This window comes from Bufo gargarizans, chromosome 3 (assembly GCF_014858855.1).
Source record: "Bufo gargarizans isolate SCDJY-AF-19 chromosome 3, ASM1485885v1, whole genome shotgun sequence".
Taxonomy (NCBI): Eukaryota; Metazoa; Chordata; class Amphibia; order Anura; family Bufonidae; genus Bufo; species Bufo gargarizans.
Genome location: NC_058082.1, coordinates 289,932,428 through 289,958,550, shown reverse-complemented (window position 1 = coordinate 289,958,550; position 26,123 = coordinate 289,932,428). Strand labels below are relative to the sequence as shown.

The 26,123-nt window shown below is 47.8% G+C and overlaps 1 protein-coding gene across 1 annotated transcript in view; it reads left to right on the top strand.

The window, feature by feature from the left end:
- Window positions 1-26,123, top strand: part of MED13 (mediator complex subunit 13) — an 87,360-nt gene that overhangs the window by 37,530 nt on the left and 23,707 nt on the right. The window contains exons 6-16 of the mRNA XM_044286286.1: window positions 262-453; window positions 1,327-1,489; window positions 1,694-1,804; window positions 2,226-2,912; window positions 5,537-5,747; window positions 8,833-8,917; window positions 9,324-9,445; window positions 9,601-9,688; window positions 10,188-10,387; window positions 10,866-11,062; window positions 13,423-14,342. Coding sequence (XP_044142221.1) covers window positions 262-453; window positions 1,327-1,489; window positions 1,694-1,804; window positions 2,226-2,912; window positions 5,537-5,747; window positions 8,833-8,917; window positions 9,324-9,445; window positions 9,601-9,688; window positions 10,188-10,387; window positions 10,866-11,062; window positions 13,423-14,342 — 2,976 coding nt within the window. The remainder of the gene's footprint in view (window positions 1-261; window positions 454-1,326; window positions 1,490-1,693; window positions 1,805-2,225; window positions 2,913-5,536; window positions 5,748-8,832; window positions 8,918-9,323; window positions 9,446-9,600; window positions 9,689-10,187; window positions 10,388-10,865; window positions 11,063-13,422; window positions 14,343-26,123) is intronic.

The following is a 26,123-nucleotide window of genomic DNA, read 5'->3' as shown; positions in this document are numbered from 1 at the left end:
ACTAAACATGTGGCTTTTCTTGCCCCAGTGTGTTTTCCGCCATAGAATACTTATCGCAAAAACACCTATGTCCAAAATAACAATAAATGTCACAATAAAAAAAGCTAAATGTAGATACAAAAGTAAAATGCCTTGCGCTGCCGGTGTTCAATATTTTAGTATTCTCAAGTTAATTCCGATATTTAATGTAGCTGTTTTGATTTACTTTACAAATATCACCTTCAGTTTTATTAATTGGTGTGTTTCTTTTTTTTCTTCCAGCTGGTGTTCGAATGGTCTACCCAGCTTGCTTAGTGCTTGTCCCACAGTCAGACATCCCTACAGTTAGTTCATCTGGATCCACTCATTGCTCAAATGCATGTTTAGGTGTTCAAGTGCCTGCTTCTTCCCGAGATCCAGCCATGTCTTCAGTAACTCTGACACCACCAACTTCCCCTGAAGAAGTTCAAACAGGTAAGACTCGAAGACTGAGAATAACATTCTGTTGTGTGTAACTTGTCTGTACTCTTTTACTGCAGCAGGCTGGATTCCTGCTGAGAGCAGGAGCGCACGGCGTCATTGGTTGCTATGGTGCCATGCGCTTCCTGCTGCCGCCGCAAAACAGTAATACACTGGTATGATCTTTACCAGTGTTACCTTACTGCGGCGGCAGCAGGAAGCGCACTGCGTCATAGCAACCAATGACGCAGTGCGCTCCTGCTCTCAGCAGGAATCCAGCCCGTGTTTCACGGCCGTGAGCGGTCCGTGGAACCACGGGCTGGATTCCTGCTGAGAGCAGGAGCGCACGGCGTCATTGGTTGCTATGACGCTGTGCGCTCCCTGCTGCTGCCGCAGTAAGGTAACACTGGTGAAGATCATACCAGTGTATTACTGCTTTGCGGCGGCAGCAGGAAGCGCATGGCGCCATAGCAACCAATGACACCGTGCGCTCCTGCTCTCAGCAGGAATCCAGCCCGTGGTTCCACGGACCGCTCACGGCCGTGTGCATTCGGCCTAATGATGATATGACCTGTACAGACCAAGAAGTGGCGCTATTTATTATGCTTAGTGGCCAGTGCAAAAACTGCAGACTTCTAGGATTTTTTTATAGCGAAAAGGAAAATTAAAAATAAGCACCAAAAATACTTAAAAATTACAAGGCAGACAGTACCACAAACAAAAAATATTAAAGTATGCAAATGACAAAAAGCTTTAAAATTTTAAATGTGCTCACATTAAAATGTGGTAGTAAAACTGTAACCTAATAGATTAATTATTTTGTAAATGCATATATCGTTTTACTTAACTATTTATTTATTTTTATTTTTTTCATTTTCCCATTCCCAGTTGATGTCCAGTCTGCACAGAAGTGGATGAAGTTTCCATCTGTGTCCGATTGTTTTAATTCGGATAGCACTAGTCATCATGGTGGTAAAATACCAAGGAAGTTTGCTAACCAAGTGGTTGACAGAGTTTGGCAAGAATGCAACATGAACAGATCCCAGAACAAGTAAGCTTGGCAGCGTTCGAAAACTTCAGACAGACTGAGTGGGTCTAGTAGGATCTACTATTATACAGCCTCTAGAAAGAACTGTCTTTTGTATGGCACGGGGTCCTAGCGTTCTACAGATTTGTTGGCCAATTAAGTATTTCTGTTCTGTGTATGGAGAGGATAGCGTATAATATTCACTGCTTCTCTATTCTGACATTACAGAAGGAAGTTCTCTGCTACATCCAATGGCGTGTGTGAAGAGGAGACATCTGACAAAGCCACAACCTGGGATTTTGTAGAAGCCACACAAAGAACAACCTGTGTCTGTTCAAGGTAAGTACAATGTGCAATGTACATCCATTAAAATGCCTTAAAGCAAGGGAGCAAGAACCGCAAGCAAATAGTCTTGAAATTACATAGGGTATTTTATAATTTCCAGCTGGCTGGCATGTAATATCTGGCTTCTACAGTTCTTTGGTCTAAAAAAATCCCCCTATGTCTTTTTTTTTTTTTTTTTTTTTTAATTAAAAAAAGTTAGTGTGAAAGCACCCCTAAAGGGTTTTTCACACATGATCTGTCACCCACATAGATGTTGATTGAAGCAGCTCTGCTGCTCCATTCCAGCTCTTTGCTGAGATTGGACAGTGAGGATGTATTTGGGGTGCTTGTAATCGCCCCCATTTTTACCTAGCCAATGGAAGTTATGTGGCTATTGTTCACTAAATTATTATTTATTTTTTAATTTTCACTTTAGGCACAAAAATCTGAAGCAGAGAAATTCAAGTCAGCCAGGTCAGGTGACACCTACAGGGCCCCAGCAGCAAGCGGCTCAAAAGCACAAGACTAATGAAAAGCAGGAAAAAGGTGACAAACCTCAGAAGCGTCCACTTACACCTTTTCATCATCGTATATCTGTTTGTGATGATGTCAACATGGAAACGGATACTACCAGCCAGAGACTTGGAATTCGCTCCCAAGATAGTCGAGGGCGTTTCTCAAATATCCGGCCAAATGATGTAGCAAAAACTCCGCAACTACATGGCAATGAGATGAGTAATTCGCCTCAACCTCCTCCATTGAGTCCTCATCCTTGTGAGGTCTTAGATGATGGTGGTGAAAGCATAAAAAATCCACAAACGCCTCAAAGTCAGCATTTCTATCAGATGCCTACTCCGGATCCTTTAATTCCTGCTAAAGCAATAGATGAACGAATAGACTGCTTGTCTCACACCTTTGCTCCCTCTTTTACTGAAGTCCTTGAACCAACAGTTTATGTTGGCACAGCAGTTCACTTGGACGAAGGTGAAACTGACAATACGTGGAAGTATTACAAGGTCCCAAAGAAAAAGGAATCTGACTTTCTCCCGCCATCACTTCCAAATGATAAAGTAAGAGATGACTGCTTTGGTCCACCTGGGAAAGAAAATAATTCTGTGACAGAGTAAGTGCGAAAAATGTAGTTACATGATTTAGTGTGGATATAGAGGAGGTGTGCTGGCTGCTATTTGTACATGGAAAGCCACTATGGTCTTACCTACAGTTACCATTTCATCAGAAATCATGGCCAGTAGTACGTTATTGCTATTTCTGCTGGTGTATGTGATTTTTGACTTTTTATATATATATATATATTTTTTTTTTTGCTCCAGTTGTTTAACCTAGACATCTTAAATAGTTTCTAGACTTAGGCTACTTTCACACTAGCGTTCGATCGGATCCGTTCTGAACGGATCCGATCATATTAATGCAGACGGAGGCTCCGTTCAGAACGGATCCGTCTGCATTAAAATGGCAAAAAAAATGTGTGAAAATAGCCTCGGACGGATCCGTCCAGACTTTCAATGTAAAGTCAATGGGGGACGGATCCGCTTGAAGATTGATTGTAGAGGTTTCTAGTCAAACTCATCATTACATAGTGAAACATTACAAGTGGTGTTTTAGAGGGGGTAGTCCTCTCAAAGAAGATGGCCAGTATGCATAGCATATGATGGAACTGAACATCTGTAATGAGAAATCTGGTCTGTCCAGTCTTCAAGTGATGGCCTATCCTGGTCAGTGAGGGTCTGACACCCTTCACCTCTGGGACTACACAGCACGGTCTGTAAGCATTCTAGTGGACGACGCTGCAATGTTGACAGTGCTGTGTAGTTCCGGTGCTGACTTCTGGCAATGGAGCTGCACAGAAGAGCAATGGAGCAAAGCATAAAATGACGTAACTGCACATCACTTATATCCAAGGGATGGATGATTCAGGCTCACAAGCTGAGCCCACTTCATACATGGCTGGTGCTGGCTGTGTAATAACGCTGACACCCCGCTGTAATGACCAGGATTGTAGATCACTCAGATCCCTGTCCGTTAACCCCTCAGATACCACAGTCAATAGTGTCTATTTATATAAAACTAGACAATGGGACTATCCATGGCAATAGTGCAGGGTTCATATCTGTTAATATGGCAACCTGGGACCTTGTGAAGGCTTCGAGGCCTGCCATAGCAGACTACTTGTAAGCCTCTAAAAATCCCATTAACTGCGTTAGTATTTAAGTCTGCGGTATAGGCGATCAGAGGAGCCCATGTTCAAGTTTCCTTTAAAGGGCTTCTGTCGCCCTCAAAACACAATTTATTTTTTTGGGCTTGTTAAAATCCTTATTTAACGACTATTCCGTATATAGGGCTCTTACCTTTTGTCTGTGGCTTCGTTTCCTTAAAAATCGATCTCTTAAAATATGCAAATCACTTCACTACCAGCAAGTAGGGCGTCTATTTGCTGGTAGCCGCCGCAAAAAAACGCCCCCCTCCTCCTGTTGATTGAGAGGGCCAGCGAACACTCTCCTCCTCCGGCTGGCTCTGTCAGCATTTCAAATCCCGCGCCTGTCTTCATTCGGCGCAGGCGCTCTGAGAGAAGGAAGCTCGCCTCCTCAGCACTCCCTCAGTGCGCCGATGACGTCACCGAAAGAGAAGACGTCATCGGCGCAGGTGCACTGAGGGAGTGCTAAGGAGGCGAGCTTCCCGGAAGTCTATGTGCGGGAACGCACGACATTACGCCCCAAAGAAGCTCCTGTACTTCATGGGGCGTAGGGCGTTTTACAGCGTGTTCGTACACGCTGTAAAACGCTCAGGTGAGAACAATGCCCATAGGGAATCATTGGTTCTTGCCTGTTGAGCGTTTTACAGCGCGTAGAACGTGCTGTAAAATGCTCAGGTGCGAACCCAGCCTTAGGGTTGTATCGGGTATTGTAATTTCGATACCCCATCGATACTTTTGTACTGGTTTCGATACGATACTGGATTTCCATTTTTTCGATACTGAGCTGCGCTACTGTGCAGTCTAGTATCACAGAACTTAGAGCGTGCTGCTGTCAGCGCGCTCCAAGTTCCCTCAGCAGCACAGGGAAGAAGGAAGCAGTGTCTCCCTCCCCCTGTGACGCCGCTGCCAATGAGGGGAGACGGGAGGAGGAGGGGTGGGCGCACTGTGCTACCAATGAAAGTTAGCTTCTAATACAAATAAAGGAGGCGGTAGAATGACCTAGTCGGCACCCACAGCGATCAGCCTCAGTTGACCCCTCAGGTGCCGACTATGCGATTCCATCATTGGTGGCACAGTGTGCCCTTCTCCCCCCTCCCCAGTATTCAAAACATTGGCGCAGTGCACCCTCCCTCCCCAGTATTAAAATCACTGGTGGCAGTGGCCACAGGGTCCCCTTCTCATTGGTAGTGCAGTGGCAGCTTCTGATCGGAGCCCCAGCAGTGTAATCCTGGGGCTCCGATTGGTTACCATGGCAGCCAGGGTGCTAGCCCTGGCTGCCATGGTAATCTCCCTGCTGCTGTGTGCACAAAGCACAGGGCAGCAGCGAGAGTGTGAAGTCCTATTCACCCTAATAGAGCTCTATTTAGGGTGAATAGGACAAGGGATTAAAAGATCCCAGCCAGGTTCTTGCCCCGAACCACTTAAAAAGTAAGCAGTTAAAAACACTTTCCCTATTTCTCGTGTACACAGAAGTGTTCTGTATATAATAACTATTTGTTCTCCTTTTTAACTCTATCATTTTCACTATCACCTAGGTTACTAGTGCACTGTAATAAGCCATTGAAAATTTCAGAAGAGCTGCTCCTAAAATATCAAAGCAAGAACCAATGTATCCCAACAGCTATATTGGACAGCGATCAAGAACCTGATCCCTATGCGTTTGTGGAAGGTGATGTGGAATTTGTATTCTCAGATGCCAAAAAAGAAAGACAAGTCAATGAAAGAGAAGTTGGGAGAAAACATAAGGTATGTTCAGTTATAGTGTCTCTGCTTGCTAAAGTGGTCCTTTGTTCTTTTTATTAAAAAATTTTAAGAAAATCCTAGCGTCATCTCTTGTGTGTAAAAGTGCTGGTTTTCTGGATGACAACCAGAGAGACTGGTCCGGTATTGCAATGCATTTGTGATACTGATCCGTCTACAAATGGTATCCGTTTTCATACAGATTGCCGGATCTGACAATCTGTTCCGGTGACGGAACTGCCTGCCGGAATCCAACAACGCAAGTGTGGAAGTACCCCAAGCCCAAAAAGTCACAAAGCCCTTTGGTATCACTGCAGTTGTAACGACCTGTACAATAAAGCTGAAATGGCAGATTTTCTAGGTGACAAAGCTGTATATGGGATTTGTTCTTGTGAAATTAGTTTTACAGCGTTTATTTAAATGAGCGACTGCCTTGTTTAGATATATATCTCTTTGCTCTGTCTAACATGAGGTTCTTATTTAGGGTAATCCCCTTTATTACCTTAACCCCTTCCCGACATATGACGTAAAAGTACATCATGGCGTAAAGGGACTTGCCGCATTTTGACGTACTATTACGTCATGGTGATGGGGCGGGCACTGGAGCGGTGTGCGCCTGATCACTGCAGGGGCCTGGCAGTCCCTGATTAGCTGGGCCCCTGCTGTATTCAACGGCATCGCTGTAAAACCCGATGCTGGCGGATTAACCTTTTCCATGCCGCGGGCAGCGCTGACTGCGGCATAGAAGGGGTTTGCAGTGGGTGAGGGATCCCCTTGGGTCCCCGCGCTGCTGTGGTGGGGACCCGATGGGTGACAAGTTTGCCCAATGCAGTGCAGAGGCTGCCCATTGCCTTGCACGGCATTGGGACCTGCCTTCTACGGGGGCCCAAGAAATGCAGCCTCAGGCTAGCTCTCCTAGGCAACATGTTAGTTTACTACTCAGTGTAATACTCTAACCGGCAATGCATTACAATACAGATGTATTGTAATGCATTGCAGAGGGGATCAGACCCCCAAAAGTTGAAGTCCCAGAGTGGGACAGAAAAAAAGAAATGCAGAAGTTTTTTTAATAAAACAAAAATGAAGTTTCAAGTAAAAAAAAAATGAAAAAACACCCCTTTTCCCTCATTTTATAATAAAAAAATAAAAGAAAAAAAGGGGAAAAAACACACATATTGGGTATCACCGCGTCCGTAACGACCGACTCTATAAATATATCACATGGTCCACCCTGTCTGATAAACACCATTTTAAAAAATAAAATGTAAACTTTTCAAAAAAGCTATTTTTGTAACCTTAAATCACAAAAAGTGCAACACCAAACAATTTAAAAAGGCGTATGCCCCTCAAACTAGTACCAATCAGTTACCTCATCCCACAAAAAATGAGACCTACCTAAGACAATCGGTCAAAAAAAATAAAAAAAAATATGACTCTCAAACTATCGTGACACTAAAACATTATTTTTTTGGGTTTTAAAAATGCTATTATTGTGTAAAAATTAAACAAATAAGAAAAAGTATACATATTGGGTATTGCCACGTCCGTAACTATCTGCCCTATAGAAATGTCACATGATCTAACGCCTCAGGTGAACGTTGTAAAAATAAATAAATAAAAACTGCCAAAACAACCAATTTTTTGTCAACTTGCACCATAAAGTGTAATAATGAATGATTAAAATATCTTACGTACCCAAAAATGGTACCAATAAAAATGTCAACTTCCTGCAAAAAACTATCTGCAGAAAAAAAATATATGGCATTCAGAAAATGGAGACACACAAACATATATTTTTTTTTTAAAATGCTTTATTATGTAAAACTGAAACAAACAAATAAGACATATTTGATATCATTGGGTTCGTAACAACCTGCTCTATAAAAATAGCACATGATCTACCCTGTCAGATGAATGTTGTAAAAAATAAAAACTGCAATTTTTTTTTTAGTTACCTTGCCTCACAAAAAAAGTAATAGAGCAATTAAAAATCATGTGTACCCCAAAATAGTACCAATAAAACTGGCACCTTATTCTCTAGTTTCCAAAATGGGGTCACTTTTTGGAACCCTGTAAGGGTGCATCTGGGAGGCTTCAAATAGCACATGGCATCTAAAAACCAGTCCAGCCAAATCTGCATTCCAAAAACCATATGGCGTTCCTTTCCTTCTGCGCCCCATCGTGTGCCCTTACATCAGTTTACAACCACATCTGTGGTGTTTATGTAAACCTAAGAATAAATTAATAAAGGTTAATAAATATTGAGCTTTGTTTGGCTGTTAACCCTCGATATGTTAAAGAAAAAAATTGGAAAATCTGCCAAAAAAAGTAAAATTTAAAAATGTTATCTCGATTTTCCTTTTAGTTCTTGTGGAACACCTAAAGGGTTAACAAAGTTTGTGAAATCAGTTTTGAGTAACTTGAGGGGTGTAGTTTCTACAATGGGGTAATTTATGGGGGGGGGGGGGGTCCACTATGTAAGCCCCACAAAGTAACTTCAGACCTGAAATGGTCTTTTAAAAAGTGGGTTTTGGAAATGTTCTTAGTTTATAAATTGCTTCTAAAATTTGAAGCCTTCTAACTTCCTAAAAAATAAAATGAAATTTACAAAATGATGCCAACATAAGGTGGACATGTGGGAAATGTTAAGTAATAAACATTTTATGAGGTATCACTTTCTGTTTTAAAAGCAGAGAAATTGAAATCTTGAAAATTGTATTTTTTCATTAAATAAAGGTGAAATATATTGACTAAAATTTATAACTATCATGAAGTACAGTCTCAGAATGGCTTGGATAAGTAAGTGTTCCAAAGTTATTACCACGTAAAGTGACATGTCAGATTTACAAAAAATGGCCTGGGCAGGAAGGTGAAAACTGGCCCGAAGTAGAAGGGGTTAATACCCAGCATAAAGGAAATCCATTGCTGAAAATGGTTAAACAGTTTAATTAGGATGGAATAGCCTCTCAATAATTCATAAAAATTTTCTACATTCTTCAATACCAAATACATGCAATTTGTGTCCATCTAAAAATCTGTCATTATTCAATGAAAAACCTCTACCCCATTATTGGTATGTCTTTCCTTTTAGGCAGATGATGGAATGTCGAGTGTTGGTGGTTTAGCCCAAGAAGGTGAAGATGCAATGTCATTATTCAGCCCATCAGTCAAACAAGGTGAGTAATGTAGATGAGGAGTTCAGCCATGTCCCCCTCCTTCTCACTGTGTCTGGCTGTAAGACAATTGGCTGCAGCTGGAGCCCCTCAGTGAATGAAAAGGCAGGTCGGTCAGGCTTTTTATGCTACCCTATCTAAGGTTATATAGGAGGGGAGGGGGAGAAGGCACAACTAGAACAAAAAAGTCTGCGAGCGAGCAAATAACGCTAGGAAACTTTCTTAAAACGCCACTGAAACAAAGTGTCTGTAGGGTGTTTTATAATTTTCTATTGACCGACCTCTAAACGCTAACCCATCACCCTCTCCCCTTATATTGTGAAAGCTTACTTAAGCTGCCATTAATCACCATATACTGATAGGTGGAGGCATTTAGACCTTATGTATACTAACGTACGTTTTCTTCCAGATCCTCAGAGATCAGCAGCTCATGCCCGCACAGTCTCAACCAGCCTCTTCCATGAAACTGACCTTGTGGTGTCCTACACTGACTTGGATAACCTTTTTAACTCTGATGAAGACGAGCTCACGGTACGGAATCTTTCTCTAAATAAGTGATCATCATGTGCCTCCACCCATCCCCTCTTCATGCCCTCTTTCCTCCTTCCTTGTACTTTTGAATGGGATTATTTTAGACTTGCTATTCCTATTTTAAAATATCAATTCATTTTTTTTTTGTTTTAAAGCCCGGATCAAAAAGGAACCTTCACCATGATGACAAGAGCAACAACAAGGAGTCAAAATCTGGAAATTTGGACCCTTTGTCGTGCATAAGTAATTGTTTTTTTTATCTTTACCCTGAAATTGTGGCTTTGCTTCTCAAGCTTGTTGGTTATGTATTTGATGACTACATTTTTTAGCACTTGGCATGTTTATTACACAGGGAACGCCTTAAGAATCTGATCATTATCGGGGTGGGGTCAGTTTCCCCATGGGTGGTCTGCCAGGTACAAGTGGCGTAGTACAGGTGTTATATATAGAGTTCTGTGAAGAAAATGATTATGGTGTGCATCCCTCTTGTAAAGGGAACAGTGCAAGCATTGTCAGTTGCTGCATATGGAGTCCCCTCTGTATACTGAATCTACTATAGAAGGGCTTTCAAAGGTGAACCTTTTTCCCTTAAAAATTAAGCCCTGGTGTGTTTCGTATTCACCTACATAATTTTTACTGGTTTATGAAGAGCAGGGCTTTCTAGTCTGATGTAAATTATGCCAAAGTGGCTTAATGCAAATTATGAAATTATTCTTTATGCAATTAAATTATTCTTCTACAGGTACAGTTGATCTTCATAAAATGTACCCCACGCCCCCATCTTTGGAACAGCACTTGGGCTTCTCGCCTATGAATATGAACAGCAAAGATTATGGCAACATAGACACTACACCAGGAGGAACAACACTTGATGGGATATCTACCCAGTTCAAAATTGAAGTGGATGAAGGATTCTGTAGCCCAAAGCATTGTGAAGTCAAGGTAATTGGTGTCTACCTATACATACGTAATTGTGATTATATCTACTGCTAGTTTCTGTCATGTCAGACATTGGTTCTCCTGGTGCTCTTTGTTGGAGTGTCTACAGGTACTGGCACAATTGATAATGAACAAAAGCTTTTCCCCTAAACTTTGTGCAGCTAAACTGGTTGTATGCGTTCCCAGTGGATTTGTCATCCGATTAATCACATTACAAAGTTTAGGGTGAGAGTTTTTACTCCGCTATTTTTGAAATTATTTTTTAGAATTTAAGTTCAGTGAAAATGTTTCATAGCATGCAGTGCCCTCTACAATTTAGTGTTGTGAGCTATGACTATAATTGAGCCTGGGCAGTGTCATTGTGACCTTATTCCATTGCTTTTTATGTTTTCCTGCCTCTGTTAAATGTGACTCTCGGTTTCCTTCTGCCTTGAAGAAATGTCTTAGAGGAGTAAAATATGGAATTCTTTCCTCTTCACAGGATTTTTCCTATGTATACAAACCCGAAACCTGTCAAGTAATGGTGGGGTGTACCATGTTTGCTCCTTTGAAGACCCTACCTAGCCAGTGCTTGCCACCCATCAAGTTGCCAGATGAGTGCATTTACCGTCCAAGTTGGACTGTTGGAAAATTGGACTTGCTTCCATCTGTACCCACAATGCCTTTCATCAAAGATGGGTAAGCTACTTTTTGTATCTTTCTGGTGTAACAGATTATTTTTTTTTTTTTTTTTTGTAGTGCTTTGTGCCAAGTGGATTTATTTATTTTTACATTTTTTGTGTGTGGGTGGGGGGTTGTTTAAGACAATCCAACAATTTTTTGTGTGCACTTTTGTGTCTTAAAGGGAGTCTTTCACTGAATATGACCATTACAGACCACTCAGATCAGGTTCTCCATTACTTTCCCCAGCTTACTATGGTACCTTTCATATTGCAGTCCATCGCTGATTTGCTCCAAAAAACACTTTGATGCCATATGGTAATTAGGTTCCGAAGGTGCCCAGGGGCGGCGTTCATGCGGCCGGTGCCCAGGCCCCTCTGCGCTTTGCTTACCAAACCCCTCCTCTTGCACCCACCTGGCCCGCCCTTGTTTAATTTGATTACCCCCTCCTCTCTCTGAAATCCCACGTCCTCGCCGCTCCACACATTCCCGGCGCGTGCGCACTTCATTGCTCATTATGGGCAGAGGAACAGGGACTTTAAATGCGCATGCGCCATGCGTGCGATCCAGCCGGCGGAGGCACGGGATTTCAGATGGAGAGGAGGAGGTAATCAGATTAAACAAGGGCGGGCCAGAGGGGTGAAAGAGGAGGGGTTTGATGAGCAAAGCGTCCAGGGGCCTGGGCACCTTCAGAACCTAATTACCATATGGTACAAAAGTGTTTTTTGGAGCAAATCAGCGATGGAGTGCAATATGAAAGGTACCATAGTAAGCTGGGGAAAGTAATGGAGAACCTGATCTGAGTGGTCTGTAATGGTCATATTCGGTGAAAGACTCCCTTTAAAGGGGTGTTCCATCTGCAACAATGGGGGCATATCAAGAACAGAGCGGTGAAAGTGGTGGCTGGAGGACCCTTAGTAGTTAATGGGAACGCACCATGCTAGCGCGGCCCTGCTCCAATTAATTTCTATGGGGTCGACAGAAATAGCAGAGCCAGTGCTTTGCTATTCTCAGCGGTCCCATACAAATGAATGGAGGGAGGCTGCACATGCGCAATGCACCCTCCATATTTTTCCAGGCTCCGTGCCTAGTGTAGCTGTGGGACCCGCACCGATGAGACAATAGGGGGATATTCTAGCGATATGCCCCCGTTGTCTTAGATGGGCAATTCCATTTAAGGTGGCCATAAACATAACATGAATGTCTTCAGAATCTGTTGAATTTTCTGACCTATAATGTGTAAGGGGTGTCCCAACTCTCCCCGATAAGAGAAGAGAGAGGTCTGGATCAGGAAGGATAATATTTGTTCTTGCACAAGATAAGCCTTGTTCCCCTCTCCCTATCTCAGCATTTGTTTGTGGGAAGTGGAGATTTGGAGGAATAGCTGTTCGATAAATGATCATTTAGTTGACAGTTACCGTATTTATCGGCGTATAACACGCACGGGCGTATAACACGCACCTTCATTTTAGAGGGAAATTTCAGGAAAAAAAAATTAAATTTCAAATAAAGCCTCTGATCTGCTCCCTCTGGTAACACAAACCCCCCCCCCCTCCCTCCCCAGTATTAATCATTGGTGGCAGTGGCCACAGGGTCCCCCTCCTCCCCCCCATCATTGGTGGCAGTGTCAGTTCCTATCGGAGCCCCAGCAGTGTAATGCTGGGGCTCCGATCGCTTACCATGGCAGCCAGGAGTCACGCTACTGAAGTCCTGGCTGCCATGGTATGTTAGTGAGCAGAGAGCAGCGCATTATACTCACGTGCGCTGTGGCCGCCGGTCGCTCCTTCTCATAGGTCTGTGCGGCGCATTGCTAATGCTTACAGCATTAGCAATCCGCCGCACAGACAGAAGAAGGAGCGACCGGCGGCCACAGCGCACGTGAGTATAATGCTCTGCTCACTAACATACCATGGCAGCCAGGACTTCAGTAGCGTGACTCCTGGCTGCCATGGTAAGCGATCGGAGCCCCAGCATTACACTGCTGGGACTCCGATCGGAACTGTGGGATATGGCCGGCACATTCATTGGTGGCGCAGTGGCCACAGTCCCTCCCCTCCTCCTCCTACTCTGTCCTCGTTGGTCTTCAGCGGCAGCCGCGCACAGTGGGGAGGGAGGGACTCCCTCCTCCTTCCTCCTCCCTCCGCTGTGCCGGCCGGCTCAGTCCTGCCTCTCTGGCCTCCGGAGGACACGTTTCAGCCCTAATCAGCGTATAACACGCATACATCATTTGCCCCCTATTTTCAGGGGGGAAAAGTGCGTGTTATACGCCGATAAATACGGTATATAAGGTGCTTGGCCACATTTAGGATTGCTTTAAATGTATACATCATTAAACCTTTACATAGTACCTGAACTGACATTATTTTTTCCCCTCTTAGCAATATCTCTAGTGTCAGCAGTGCAATTGACCAAGAATACGTTCAGACCTACACACCGCAAACCCATACACCATTTGGAATGTCTAATAGTGCCCCACCAAGCAATGGCGGAGCAGGCATTCTTCCTTCCCCTGCCACACCTCGCTTTTCTGCTCCCACTCCGCGAACGCCAAGAACGCCTCGCACCCCAAGAGCAGGTCCAGCCAGTGCTCAAGGGTCTGTCAAATATGAGAACTCTGATTTATACTCTCCGGCCTCCACACCTTCAACATGCAGACACCTAAATTCAGTAGAACCAGCAACTGTTCCATCGATACCAGAGGCACACAGCCTCTACGTCAACCTTATCCTTTCAGAATCTGTAATGAATCTTTTTAAGGATTGCAATTTTGACAGCTGCTGCATTTGTGTGTGCAACATGAACATCAAAGGTGCAGATGTTGGCGTGTATATTCCCGATCCCACCCAAGAAGTTCAGTACCGCTGCACATGTGGCTTTAGTGCAGTGATGAATCGGAAGTTTGGCAACAACTCTGGCTTGTTTTTGGAGGATGAGTTGGATATAATTGGCAGACATACAGAATGCTCCAAGGAAGTGGAAAAACGATTTGACGCCCTTAGAGCTGCAGGATCTGATCATAGGGTGCTAAAGGATGCTGAAAAAATGCCGGATGAATTAATACTACTTCTACATGATCAGTGCACTAATCTGTTCTCACCGTTTGGCATTATGGATGAAGAGCCAGCAACAAAAACCAGCATTGTGAACTACGCAGCTCGTGTTGAAGAGCAAGACTGCTGTAATGATTGCTACTTGGCACTGGAGCACGGCCGACAGTTTATGGATAACATGTCTGGAGGCAAAGTGGATGAAGCACTTGTTCGAAGTTCTTGCCTACATCGCTGGTCTAAACGAAATGGTGAGTATCCTGGCATTTTTATTTTATTTCCATCAATGGCAGTGTTTCTAATTGACAATTTACCAGATTGGTTGTATTGTGAACTGTATATATTGGTTTTGAGTGTTTTTGATGCATGCATTTTTAAGCCCAGTTTTGCTTGGACCTAATACGGTAGAATTTCTCTTTTGGCTGGCTTCATATGATCATGAAATGGCTTAAATCATGGCCTGACCATTGGTCTAGTTACATGATCAGCATCATGGAGATCTTTGAGTTATTTTGTGTCCTTAGACCTGCAGTCATGCCAGGATTTGCTGCTGTAATACAGATGTAAAAGCCCTCATGTGAATCTAGCCTTACTCTCCACATGCCTGACACTTGCTTTACTCCTGTAGTGTCTTCTCTTTTAGTCTTTGGTGCTGACCCAACTTTAGGCTACTTTCGGGGGGCTGCAGCATCTCTTTGCCGCTTCATTCATATGGGCACGTGCGACACCCCCGTCTCATGATCGGTGGGAACCCCCATGTCCAGATGCTTATCTCCTGTCCTGTGCATAGGGAATAGCCTGATATGTTGGAACAGCAACTGTAATTTAAACTTTAGATTCCATAATTCCAATGTGGATAGAGGCTGATGTGAGAGATGACAATCCTTGTACAGCACTGCTGACTCTGAGTTCTATATCTATCTATCATTATAGACAGCAAGAAAATCAGACTGCACTCCAAACGGTTCTTCAGTAAAACGGTGTAAGTTTTATTCACCCATGTGGTGGCAAAAGCGATGTTTCAGCTCGCACATGAGCCTTTTTCAAGCCTTTCTCATGTGCGAGCCAAAACGTCGCTTTTGCCACCACATGGGTGAATGGCAAAGGAGAGCATCTCAGCATGAACTGCTCCGATGCGCAAGTCAGGAGGGGCTGCCGGGGTGAAAATAGAGGAAAACCCCTTTAAATTAATGTGCTTAGCACAAGTAGCCAATCTCTAGAGAGTGACGTGCTAACTTTAAAGCCTCAAAATTGCATCATATAGTGATTAAGCTGACAAGGCAGCAGTGGAACGTGCTCTTTGCTGCGGTTCTGTTTTTTTGTCAGCCTTAGGGCATGTTCACATACTGCATAAATCTGTTCCATTCATCTGAATGAGATAGTTTTGGCAGAAAGCACATGGGTTTCAGCAGCAAAATCTACTGCATGTGAAGGCACCCTTATCCTCTGAAGGGAGCGACGGGTAAACCTGTTATACTTCTGTTTCGGATCAGGCATATAACAATTTTTGCATTTGATATCATTAAAAGTCTAGATTATGCTGCCAGATACTTTATGGTCTCTGGTGTTCTTTTGGTACGTTCTCCTAATGTGTCCGATTTCTAGTTAGACGCATAGTGCATTATCATTCCACCACATAAGGAGAATGTTTTGGGAGGGAATCAGAAGAACACAAGGGGGCACTATAACAAGTATGTAATCTATAACTACACGGGATATGCCATTATCTCAGACTGGGTCCCATCTCACGGCCGCATGGTAGTGGAAACGCATGCACGGCTCTTACCAATCATTTCTATGGCAGTTCAGAAAATAGCCAAACATACCATAGAAATGTCTAAAATCTACACATGGGTGGCCGCCTCTCTATTTGCAGCAGCCACAAGTCTGCATCCTGTTGATAGGTGCTTTGGAAAGAGGAAAAGCAATTTACACATACATGTGCGCAGGATATCAAATTGTTGGAAACTTTCTTAAAAGCTTTAGAGGATAACCAGTCTAATTTATCCCATGTACAGAGCTTTTTTAGTTTTAAAGGAGTTTTCCCGGAGTAAGGAATTCATGAAAGCTCCTCAGGATTGGTCTGATTTCTGGTATTCCGACTCCCAACACCACTGCCAATCAGCTGTTTGAAGAGCCTGTGGCCTCCTCGTGACTTACCAAGCACAGCACTGTCCGATGGTTAGCGCCTAGACCATGACTGATGAACGTGATGCCCATGGCTTAGGAAGAGGCTGTGGCGCCTCCTTGTAGCTTACCAAGCACAGCACTTTCCATTGGTTAGTGCCTAGACCATAACTGATGAACGTGATGCCCATGGCTTAGGAAGAGGCTGTGGCTCCTCATCGTAGCTTTACCAAGCACAGCACCGTCCATTGGTTAGCGCCTAGACCATGACTGATGAACGTGATGCCCATGGCTTAGGAAGAGGCTGTGGTGGTCACCAGAGCACTGTGGCTTCTTCATACAGCTGAGCGGCGTGCGTGCTCACCAGAGTCAGACCACTGCTGATCACATACTGATGACTTATCTTGAGGATACCCAAAGAGAGAGGCTGCATGGCCCAAGAAAACCCCCCAATGAAGTGCACATCCAATGAATGTAAAAGCAGTGCAGAAATGTTATTAGACTACAAAGACATACAGACAAAGCTAAATATTGTATACAATGTGTCATGTGCTGTATACAATAAGACCAAGCACCTACACAGATCCTACCAAAAGCCTCAAATATAGGCACAATATACATAGTCCAGTCTAACAAGGTGACAAATATACACGGTGCAGCAAAGATGCAGCTCAAAATGTACAAAAAAATGAAAAATGATGTAGCATCAAAGCACCTGATACCTGCATAGCGTGTGCAATAAAGCTACATTATCATTTATTCATTTTTTGTACATTTTGAGCTGCATCTTTTCTGCACCGTGTATATTTGTCACCTTGTTAGCCTGGACTATGTACATTGTGCCTATATTTGTGGCTTTTGGTAGGATCTGTGTAGGTGCTTGGTCTTATTGTGTATCAGCACATGACACATTGTATACAATATTTAGTTTTGTAGTCTAATAACATGTCTGTCTGCACTGGTTTTACATTCGTTGGATGTGCACTTCATTATTATTATTATATTTTTTTTTGGGGGGGGGGGGGGGCCATGCAGCCTTTCTCTTTGGATGTTCATGTGTTGAACCGCTAGTGCACTCCCCTTTCACTATAGTGTGCCCCCTATCTTACATTTTAATACTGTCCTGAGGATACATCATCAGTATAAAACACTCAGAAACCCCTTTAAATGGAACCTGTCACTAAATTCATTCTATCCTAACTACTAACGCGCTCTAACATTAAAGGGGCTATCCGAGTTATTTTTTTTGTTCTTTTTATGTTCCTAACTAAGCCAATGTAGCAGCTTTCCAATTAACTCACTTTATCTCCAGTGGCTGGTTTCTCAGATTTCACTGAGGGTCACATGACCTGTGATATCAGCTTCTCTCCCTGCTCTGATAAAGGTCGTTTCTCGCCCAATTCCTTGGGGGACACAGGAAACCTTGGGTATAGCTCATCTCCATAGGAGGCGTGACACTAAGTAAAAGACTGTTAAGCCCCTCCTCCAGCAGCTATACCCTCAGCCTGGAGAGAGAGACTTCCAGTTTTTTGCTTAGTGTCAAGGGAGCAAGACACTCTCTGCACTGCAGAGCTGTCTTTGCTAAAGATTTTTATTTTTATTTTTTATTTTTATAGTTTTTTTCTACAGGGACAACAGAGTCGCAGTAGACCTCTCTGTTTTCCCGGGGTTGAGCTGCGCCAGTGCCGGTTATCCGCCCTGCTGCCTCCCCCACAGAAGTAAAGGAGGACCAGGGCAGCCCATGCTCCCCTGCATCCCGCCAGCACAGGGTCGCCCACCTGCAAGCCCCTCTCCAGCTACTGCCACTTCGGTGCCAGTGGCTGAAGGGGCGTCCCAAGCTGGATGGACAGAGGGTGAAGACGTCGAATGGTGAGGTGGCTGTGCAGCCGTTCCGCTCCTCCTCCCCCCCCCCCCCCCATCTCCTCCTCCTCCTCTCGTCCCCGTTAGGGTACTGGCTCCTGCTGTCTCTGCCTGGCCTTCGTTGTCCCGATTCAGGGGCGGGCATATCGCCCTGTCGGCTCCCTGGTATGTGTGAGCTGAGCGGCTCTCAAGGGGGAGGGTTACTGCGTACAGCGACCGCACGGGTCCGCGCTGGGCCTCTCCTTTCGGGCTCTTGTCCTGCACCGTTGTTGTCATTCGCCTCCGCTTGCGGCGGAGGGCAAGGGAGACGGACGGGGTATACTATTCGGGCTCGGCGGCATGTGAATTTTGAATCGCGCGCGAAAAGTTTTCAGCGGGGGGCGGAGCTTCGTTGCCGCTTCCCTGTGCTTCTTAGGATTCAATCAAGGGGCGGACGTCCTTTCTTCCCGCTCCTCACTAGCCCCGCCTCTTCTCGTGCCTGCTTGCTGCTGTGATCAGTCTCACTACAGGACGGATCATTACCTCAGGTTGCCGCTGCCGTTCTTTTGCTGTTGCCGCTGCCGTCTGCTCCCACTGTGACCTGGTAGGACTGTTGACCCTCTGTAGCACTGCAGCCCTCTGGCCTGGACGCTTTTTATATTGCTTCCAACCAACATGTCTGACCCCTTAGTGCCTGCTGGACCTTGGTATCATACCTGCACCGCATGTAAGGCGCCCCTTCCTCAAGACCAGTCTGACCCGCATTGCTCGGCTTGCAAAGACCCATTGCAGGGTCCGCCATCTGTTGTCACCCCCTGGCCTCTTGGATCCCCCTGACTGGGCTAGATCCCTTTCCCAGGCTGTGGTTAGTCTCACTAGCGTTGTGGGCCGCCTTGCAGATGCATTGCCATTACCGCCGCCGGATGATTCCCCTGCTGGGCCCTCCGGGTCTGCTGTCTTAGCCGACCCGTCTGAGTCTCTCTCTGCAGGCGACACCTCCAGAGCCCGTCAACCCCAGAAGCGGCCAAGGGCGGAACACCTATCATCCTCGGATGCTTCGGTATCCCCCCCAAGGGTGCGCTCTCAGTCGGGCCCTTCCTCATTACAGGATTTGCCCTCTGAAGGGGAGCTAGTCGATTCCGATTGGGATATGGACTCGGCACTGCCTTCAAAACTGGCTTCTGCCGTGGGCCATCTTATTAACAATATCCGTGATACCTTTAAGATTCACGACGATCCTCCTGATCCTGAAAAAAAGTGTTTCCTTTTTTCGCCAGAAACAGGCGTCTGCGGTTTTTTCCCCTCCATGCTGACTTCTCGTCAGTGGTTTCTAAGGGCTGGGCCCGTCCTGATGCACGTTTTACCCCGCCAAAAAAAGTTGGATGTCTGTTATCCATTCCCGGCGGATTGCGTTACAAACTGGGCGTCACCACCTAAAGTCGACCCCCCCTGTGGCCCGTTTGTCCAAGAGCACGGCTATTCCCGTTGCAGATGGTTCTTCCTTACAATCCACTGAGGATCGCCGTATAGAGGCCCTTACAAAGGGTATCTTTGCAGCCTCCGGTTCCGCTCTCAGGCCGGTCTTTGCCTCCGCTTGGGCTGGAAAAGCGGTTTCAGAGTGGGCGTCTCAGCTGGATCTGGAGCTTGAATCTGACGTCCCTATTCAAGACCTCCGTGCTCTAGCTCAACTTATCGTTCAGGCCGGTAAATTTGTCTTTGAAGCATCCCTGGATGCGGGGGCTCTCATTGCTCGTTCGTCTGCCCTGGCCGTTTCGGCTAGGAGGGAGCTTTGGTTAAAGGTTTGGTCGGCGGACGCCACGTCAAAGCGGTCTCTTACTGGCCTTCCCTTCACTGGTTCTCGATTGTTCGGGACCCGCTTGGATGAAATCATCTCCGAAGCCACGGGGGGGGGGAGGAGAAGAGTACACATCTTCCCCAATCCAGGACTAGGAGCGCCACTCGTGGTCGTCCCACCTTTTCCCCGCTTCAGGTCTTCCCGTAGGGCTCCCGCACCTCGCACCACTTCAGGTCCATCCACTAACCCTGTCCAGGACAGAAGTAAAAAGCCTTTTTTTCGGACCCAGCCCTCCTGGCGCAAGTCACAGCCTGCTCGCCCTCCCGCGACCAAGCAGACCCCTACCTGAAGGTGCGCCCCCCACCCACCCGGGTGGGGGGGGCGTCTCCTCCTGTTCAGGGACTTCTGGCAGGCGCACGTCTCCGACGCCTGGGCCCTCGAGGTTGTGTCTTCCGGGTACAAACTCGAGTTTGCGTCCCTCCCCCCAGTTCGGTTCTTTTGCTCCCGGGTTCCCCAGGATCCCCGAGGGGCGGCCGATTTCTTTACTGCCGTTCACACCCTTCTGGACAAAGGGGTCATCGCCCCGGTTCCTATGGGAGACAGATTCAAGGGGTTCTATTCGAACCTTTTTGTGGTCCCCAAAAAGGAAGGTTCGGTTCGTCCCATTCTGGATCTAAAACGGTTGAACCGTTTCCTTCGTCTTCAGCGATTCCGGATGGAGTCTCTCAGGTCGGTGGTGGCCTCTCTGGAAAAGGGGGAGTTCCTGGCCTCTATCGACATCCAGGACGCCTACCTTCATATTCCAATCGCTCGGTGTCATCGGTGCTTTCTGCGCTTTGCAGTAGGGTCCGACCACTACTAGTTCGTTGCCCTCCCCTTCGGGCTGGCGACGGCCCCTCGCATTTTCACGAAGATCCTTGCCCCTGTCCTCGCCTTACTTCGTTCCAGGGGAGTCTTTCTACTTCCATATCTGGACGATCTCCTAATCAAGGCACCTTCTCTGTCACTGACTTCCACCAGTGTGGATCTCTCGCTACAAACCTTACGCCGGTTCGGTTGGATTATCAACCTCCCCAAATCCTCTCTGGTTCCATCCAGGCAACTGGTCTTTCTGGGGATGCTGCTGGATACAGATGCAGCGGAGGTTCGGCTTCCGTCAGAAGCGCCAGCTCCTTCATCGGTCGGTTCGGAGCCTTCTGACCCACCGCCATCCTTCCTTCCGGTTCAGCATGCGGGTCTTGGGACAGATGGTGTCCTGCTTCGAAGCGATTCCTTACGCGCAGTATCACTCCCGCACCTTTCAGACGGCCATTCTGTCCGCCTGGGACAAGTCCCAGGAGAGTCTGGATCGGCATTTTCCCCTTTCCCCCCAGGTTCGCTCCTCTCTCCTCTGGTGGCTGCGGACCCCTCTCCAGGGGAAGTCCTTCCTGCCGATAACTTGGTTGGTGATTACCACCGATGCCAGTCTGCGAGGTTGGGGGTGGGGGGGTGTTTCCTCCTCGGTCCGTCCAAGGCACTTGGTCTCCATCGGAGTCCAAACTGCCGATCAACGTTCTGGAGCTGAGGGCCATCCTCCTCTCGCTCCGGCATTGGACTTCGCTGCTTCGGGGTCACCCAGTTTGGGTCCATTCGGACAATGCCACGGCTGTGGCGTACATAAATCATCAGGGGGGCACTCGCAGCGCGGCGGCGATGAGGGAGGTGTCTCTAATCCTTCGCTGGGCGGAAATTCATGTTCCTGCCCTTTCGGCCATTTACATCCCGGGGGTGGACAATTGGGCGGCGGATTTCCTCAGCCGGACGACGATCGACCCGGGCGAGTGGTCTCTGCACCCCGACGTCTTCAAGTCTCTTTGTCTCATGTCTCCCGGGGTCGTCCGGACGTGGATCTCATGGCCTCCAGATTCAACCACAAGCTTCCCACCTACATGGCCAGAGCCAAGGATCCGGACGCGCTCGTCCTTCCCTGGACGGAGTTTTCGCTCCTCTACGTGTTTACGCCCCTGCCTCTTCTTCCACGGGTCCTTCGGAAGATCGCGGCGGAGGGCACGCCAGCGATCCTGATAGCCCCGGATTGGCCTCGTCGTCCTTGGTACGCCGACCTTATGTTGCTCCTGGCAGACGCTCCCTTGCCTCTGCCTCTAAGAGAAGACCTCCTCTCTCAAGGGCCGATCTTCCACCAGCATTTAAGGTCGCTACGTTTAGCGGCGTGGCTATTGAGACCGCGGTCCTGACGCGGCGGGGGTTTTCTGCTGACGTGGTCCGTACCATGATTCGTGCGCGAAAACCGGCATCGTCCAGGATTTATTACCGAACCTGGCGGGCCTATTTGACTTTCTGCGAGACCTTGGGGATTCCTCCTCTTCGTTTTTCTCTCCCCACGATTTTATCCTTTTTGCAGTCTGGTCTGGATTTGGGTTTGGTTCTCAGTACCCTGAAGGGTCAGATCTCAGCGCTTTCGGTCCTTTTTCAGCGCCCTCTGGCTCCGCTCGGTCCAGTTAAGACCTTTCTTCAGGGGGTTGCTCACTGTACTCCCCCGTATCGCGCTGCCGTTCCTTCTTGGGATCTTAATGTTGTACTGACGGCTCTCCAATCTTCCCCTTTCGAGCCTCTGCGCAAGGTTTCCCCTCGCTTGTTGTCTTGCAAAGTTTTCTTCCTCGTCGCCATCACGTCTCTTCGGCGTGTGTCTGAGTTGGCGGCACTTTCTTGCGTGGAACCCCTCTTGGTTTTTCACCAGGACAAGGTGGTTCTCCGCCCAGTTCCGGATTTTCTTCCAAAGGTGGTGTCCGCCTTTCACCTGAATGAGGATATTGTCCTTCCTTCTCTGTGCCCGTCCCCGTCTCATCCTCGGGAACGGGGTCTTCACCGTCTGGATGTTGTTCGGGCTCTGAGGATCTACCTGGATGTAACCAGACCCTTTCGACGCTCGGATTCTCTGTTTGTGGTTCCGGAGGGTCCGCGCAGGGGGCTGGCGGCGTCTAAGGTGGTTATTGCCCGCTTCATAAAGATGGCTATTGTTGAGGCTTACCGTGCTAGGGGCAGGGAACCGCCCTTTGGTGTTACCGCTCATTCTACCAGGGCGGTCGGGGCTTCCTGGGCTCAGCGTAATCGAGCTTCGGCTGAACAATTGTGCAAAGCGGCCACCTGGTCGTCTTTGCACACTTTCGCCAAGTTCTACAGGGTGAACACTTATGCATCGGCGGATGCTGCTTTGGGCCGCCTGGTTTTGCAGGTGGCGGTGCCTTAATGCCTGTGGTGCTTCATTCGCCTTGGATTGTGGTCCCTCCCTATTTGTGGACTGCTTTTGAACGTCCCAAGGTTTCCTGTGTCCCCCAAGGAATTGGGCGAGAAAACGAGATTTTTGTATAACTTACCAGTAAAATCTCTTTCTCGCTCTTCCTTGGGGGACACAGCACCCACCCATGGTTTTGGTTGCCCTGACGGGTGTTTTGACTTGTTGGTGTTACTTTGGTTGCTCCTTGCCTTTGTTTTCACTACTTGGGCACATAACTGGAAGTCTCTCTCTCCAGGCTGAGGGTATAGCTGCTGGAGGAGGGGCTTAACAGTCTTTTACTTAGTGTCACGCCTCCTATGGAGATGAGCTATACCCAAGGTTTCCTGTGTCCCCCAAGGAAGAGCGAGAAAGAGATTTTACTGGTAAGTTATACAAAAATCTCGTTTTACAAGCCTATCAACGAGACGTCACTGTGCTGGCCACACCACCGCCTCTCCCCCCCTTCACTGCCGTCTACCCTCTGCTAGGATTCTTAACCCCTTCAGCTGCACAGCTCTGCAGGCAGTGAGGAGACAATTCTGGCACTGGAGCTGATATACTAGAGAGAGCATTGCACAAGAAGGTAGGGGGAAGATCCTGTGTATTAGGCCTCTTGCACACTGCCGTGTTTCACGGCCGTATGCGGGCCGTGGAACCGCGGCCTGGATCCCTCCTGAGAGCAGGAGCGCACGGCGTCACTGGTTGCTATGACGCCGTGCGCTCCCTGCTGCCGCAATACAGTAATACACTGGTATGATCTATACCAGTGTATTACTGTACTGTGCCGGCAGCAGGGAGCGCACGGCGTCATAGCAACCAGTGACGCCGTGCGCTCCTGCTCGCAGGAGGGATCCAGGCCGCGGTTCCACGGCCCGCATACGGCCGTGAAACACGGCAGTGTGCAAGAGGCCTTAGCAGTGTCATTATACAGCTGGGACTTGTAGTCCTACACATACAACATGCTGCAGAGTCTCCCAGCAGGCAGACATGTCACTCAGAGCAGCTCTTGTAGCCACTCCCTTAGCAGTGCAGGGGGAGGGGCAGAGATTGTCTTTATTGCATGTAAACAAAGGGCCAGAAAAGAACCAGGGAAATGAGGAAAAATATATATTTTTTGCATAAAACTTGCTTAGCTCAGTGTTATATCAAATTTTCAGTGCTATATTATTTTTTTCTCGTGCATGGCATTGGGGGACACAGCACCATGGGTATATGTCCAACTACCACTAGGAGGCACTAGACACAAAAAGTGTTGGCTCCTCCCAGGTGGGCTATACCCTCTCCACAGGCACGAGGCTATTCAGTTTTAGTCTAGTGTCCGTAGGAGGCAGACCTGTCCTGCTTTTTTGCAGGTTCTGCTGTTTTTTATTTTTATTCTTTTCTTTTTTCTCTCTTCCGCAGGTCTCGGTGTTCTCCACCGTTATACCTGCTGCAGGCTGGGGCTCCATCGTGTTCCACTTTAGTTGCCCCCCTGCGGGCGCGTACTTCGGTACCATCGCCGGTCACCCAGTCCCCACGGACTGCATCCGCAGTGGCTTGCCGGCATTCCCACGGTTTCCGTGTTGAGTCTGCCGAAGGGGTGACCCTGCTGCGCCCGAAGACATCGGATGGTGAGTATATCTGATGGTGAGTATACTCCCCTGTGTCCCTGCCCCAGGGTTAGGTTCCCTCCTGTGGCCAGGGGGATGGGATCCACCTTAGCTGGGGGTCCTGGGGAGCCTCCATCTTCCCCCTAGCCAACCCCCCCTTTTTTCTGGGGGGGGTTATATTCTTGTTTCCCCTCCCTTCTCTTCCCCCTTGGTTGGTCTTTTCTCTCCTCCCTGGCCACACAGTCTTCTCCCTGGCTTCTCCGCTACTTTAGTCCCCGGCTTCTGCCGGGACTAGGCCTCATCTTCTGTGGCCCGTTCCCGGCTCCCAGGTGCTCCGTTTGCCCTGATCCACCTGTCCCTAGGTGTCGCTTCTCCCCCCCTACCCTCCTCACCTATTTTTATGATTCGGTGGGCCCTCTGTCGGCCGCGGTTCGCCCCGCCCCCCTCGCTCCATTCCCGGCCGCCTTAATAAATCGAGGCCCCGGCTTTTGGGCCTGCTAGGCCGCAATCTTCCCGGCCCCTCCTCCTTGCTTCCCGGGCTTTTCTGAGCCCCGCCCGGCCCTTGGGAGGGGCTATCTCTTCACCCTTTCCTGGGCTAACGTGTTTTTTCTGCTGAAGGGGGTGGTTAACCCCTTCCCTCCCCTCAATTGCTTTATGTCCCCTGCAGCCCTACTGACCACCTCTTTTGGGGGGACAAGCTGCTGCAGCGCCTCTTTGGGGGAACAGGGCGTCCGGGTCAGGATAGACAGCCTCTGCTGGCTGCTTTTTGAGCATCTCCTCTCCCAGCCTCTCCTCGGTCGCCACGTGTTTTCACGTGCGTCCGCTGTCTGCACCTCTCTGGGTCTAACAATGGCTGCCGTGCGGTCAGCCTGTCCCTGCTGGGTGCAGTACCTCTTCCCAGATCCTTTCCCCGAACAATCCCTTTGTGTCGGTCCCCCATGAATGGGCTCCCTCCGTGTCAATGCCATGGGAACCTTGACCGCCTCTCCCTGGCGGTGTCGCTGGCCGCTACCAATCCAAATTGCGGCCACCTCTGCCCTCCCAGGGTCCTCCCTGCAGATGGGGCACGCTCAGTTAGGGGTACCTGCACCCGGGTTCGGCTAGGGGTAGCTCACGGTACTCCCTCGGGTGGTCTCAACGGGGTACCACCCCTCCTCGGCATCCTCGGATCCCCCCCAGGACAGGCCTGAGGCTGGTGACGAATCCTTCCTGTCACCCCATCCGTTGCCTCTGGGGACACCTCTGCGCCGATTCCCTCGGAACAGAGCATCAGGCGGTCTTCCTCCATACAGAAGCCCTCTGGGAGGTCAAGACGAATGTGGACGGAGGAACCTTTCCTACCCAGGGTTGGTATCCCCTCTAGTGGATTTTCGGATGGTGCTCCCCTGACCACACAGGTATTCAACCG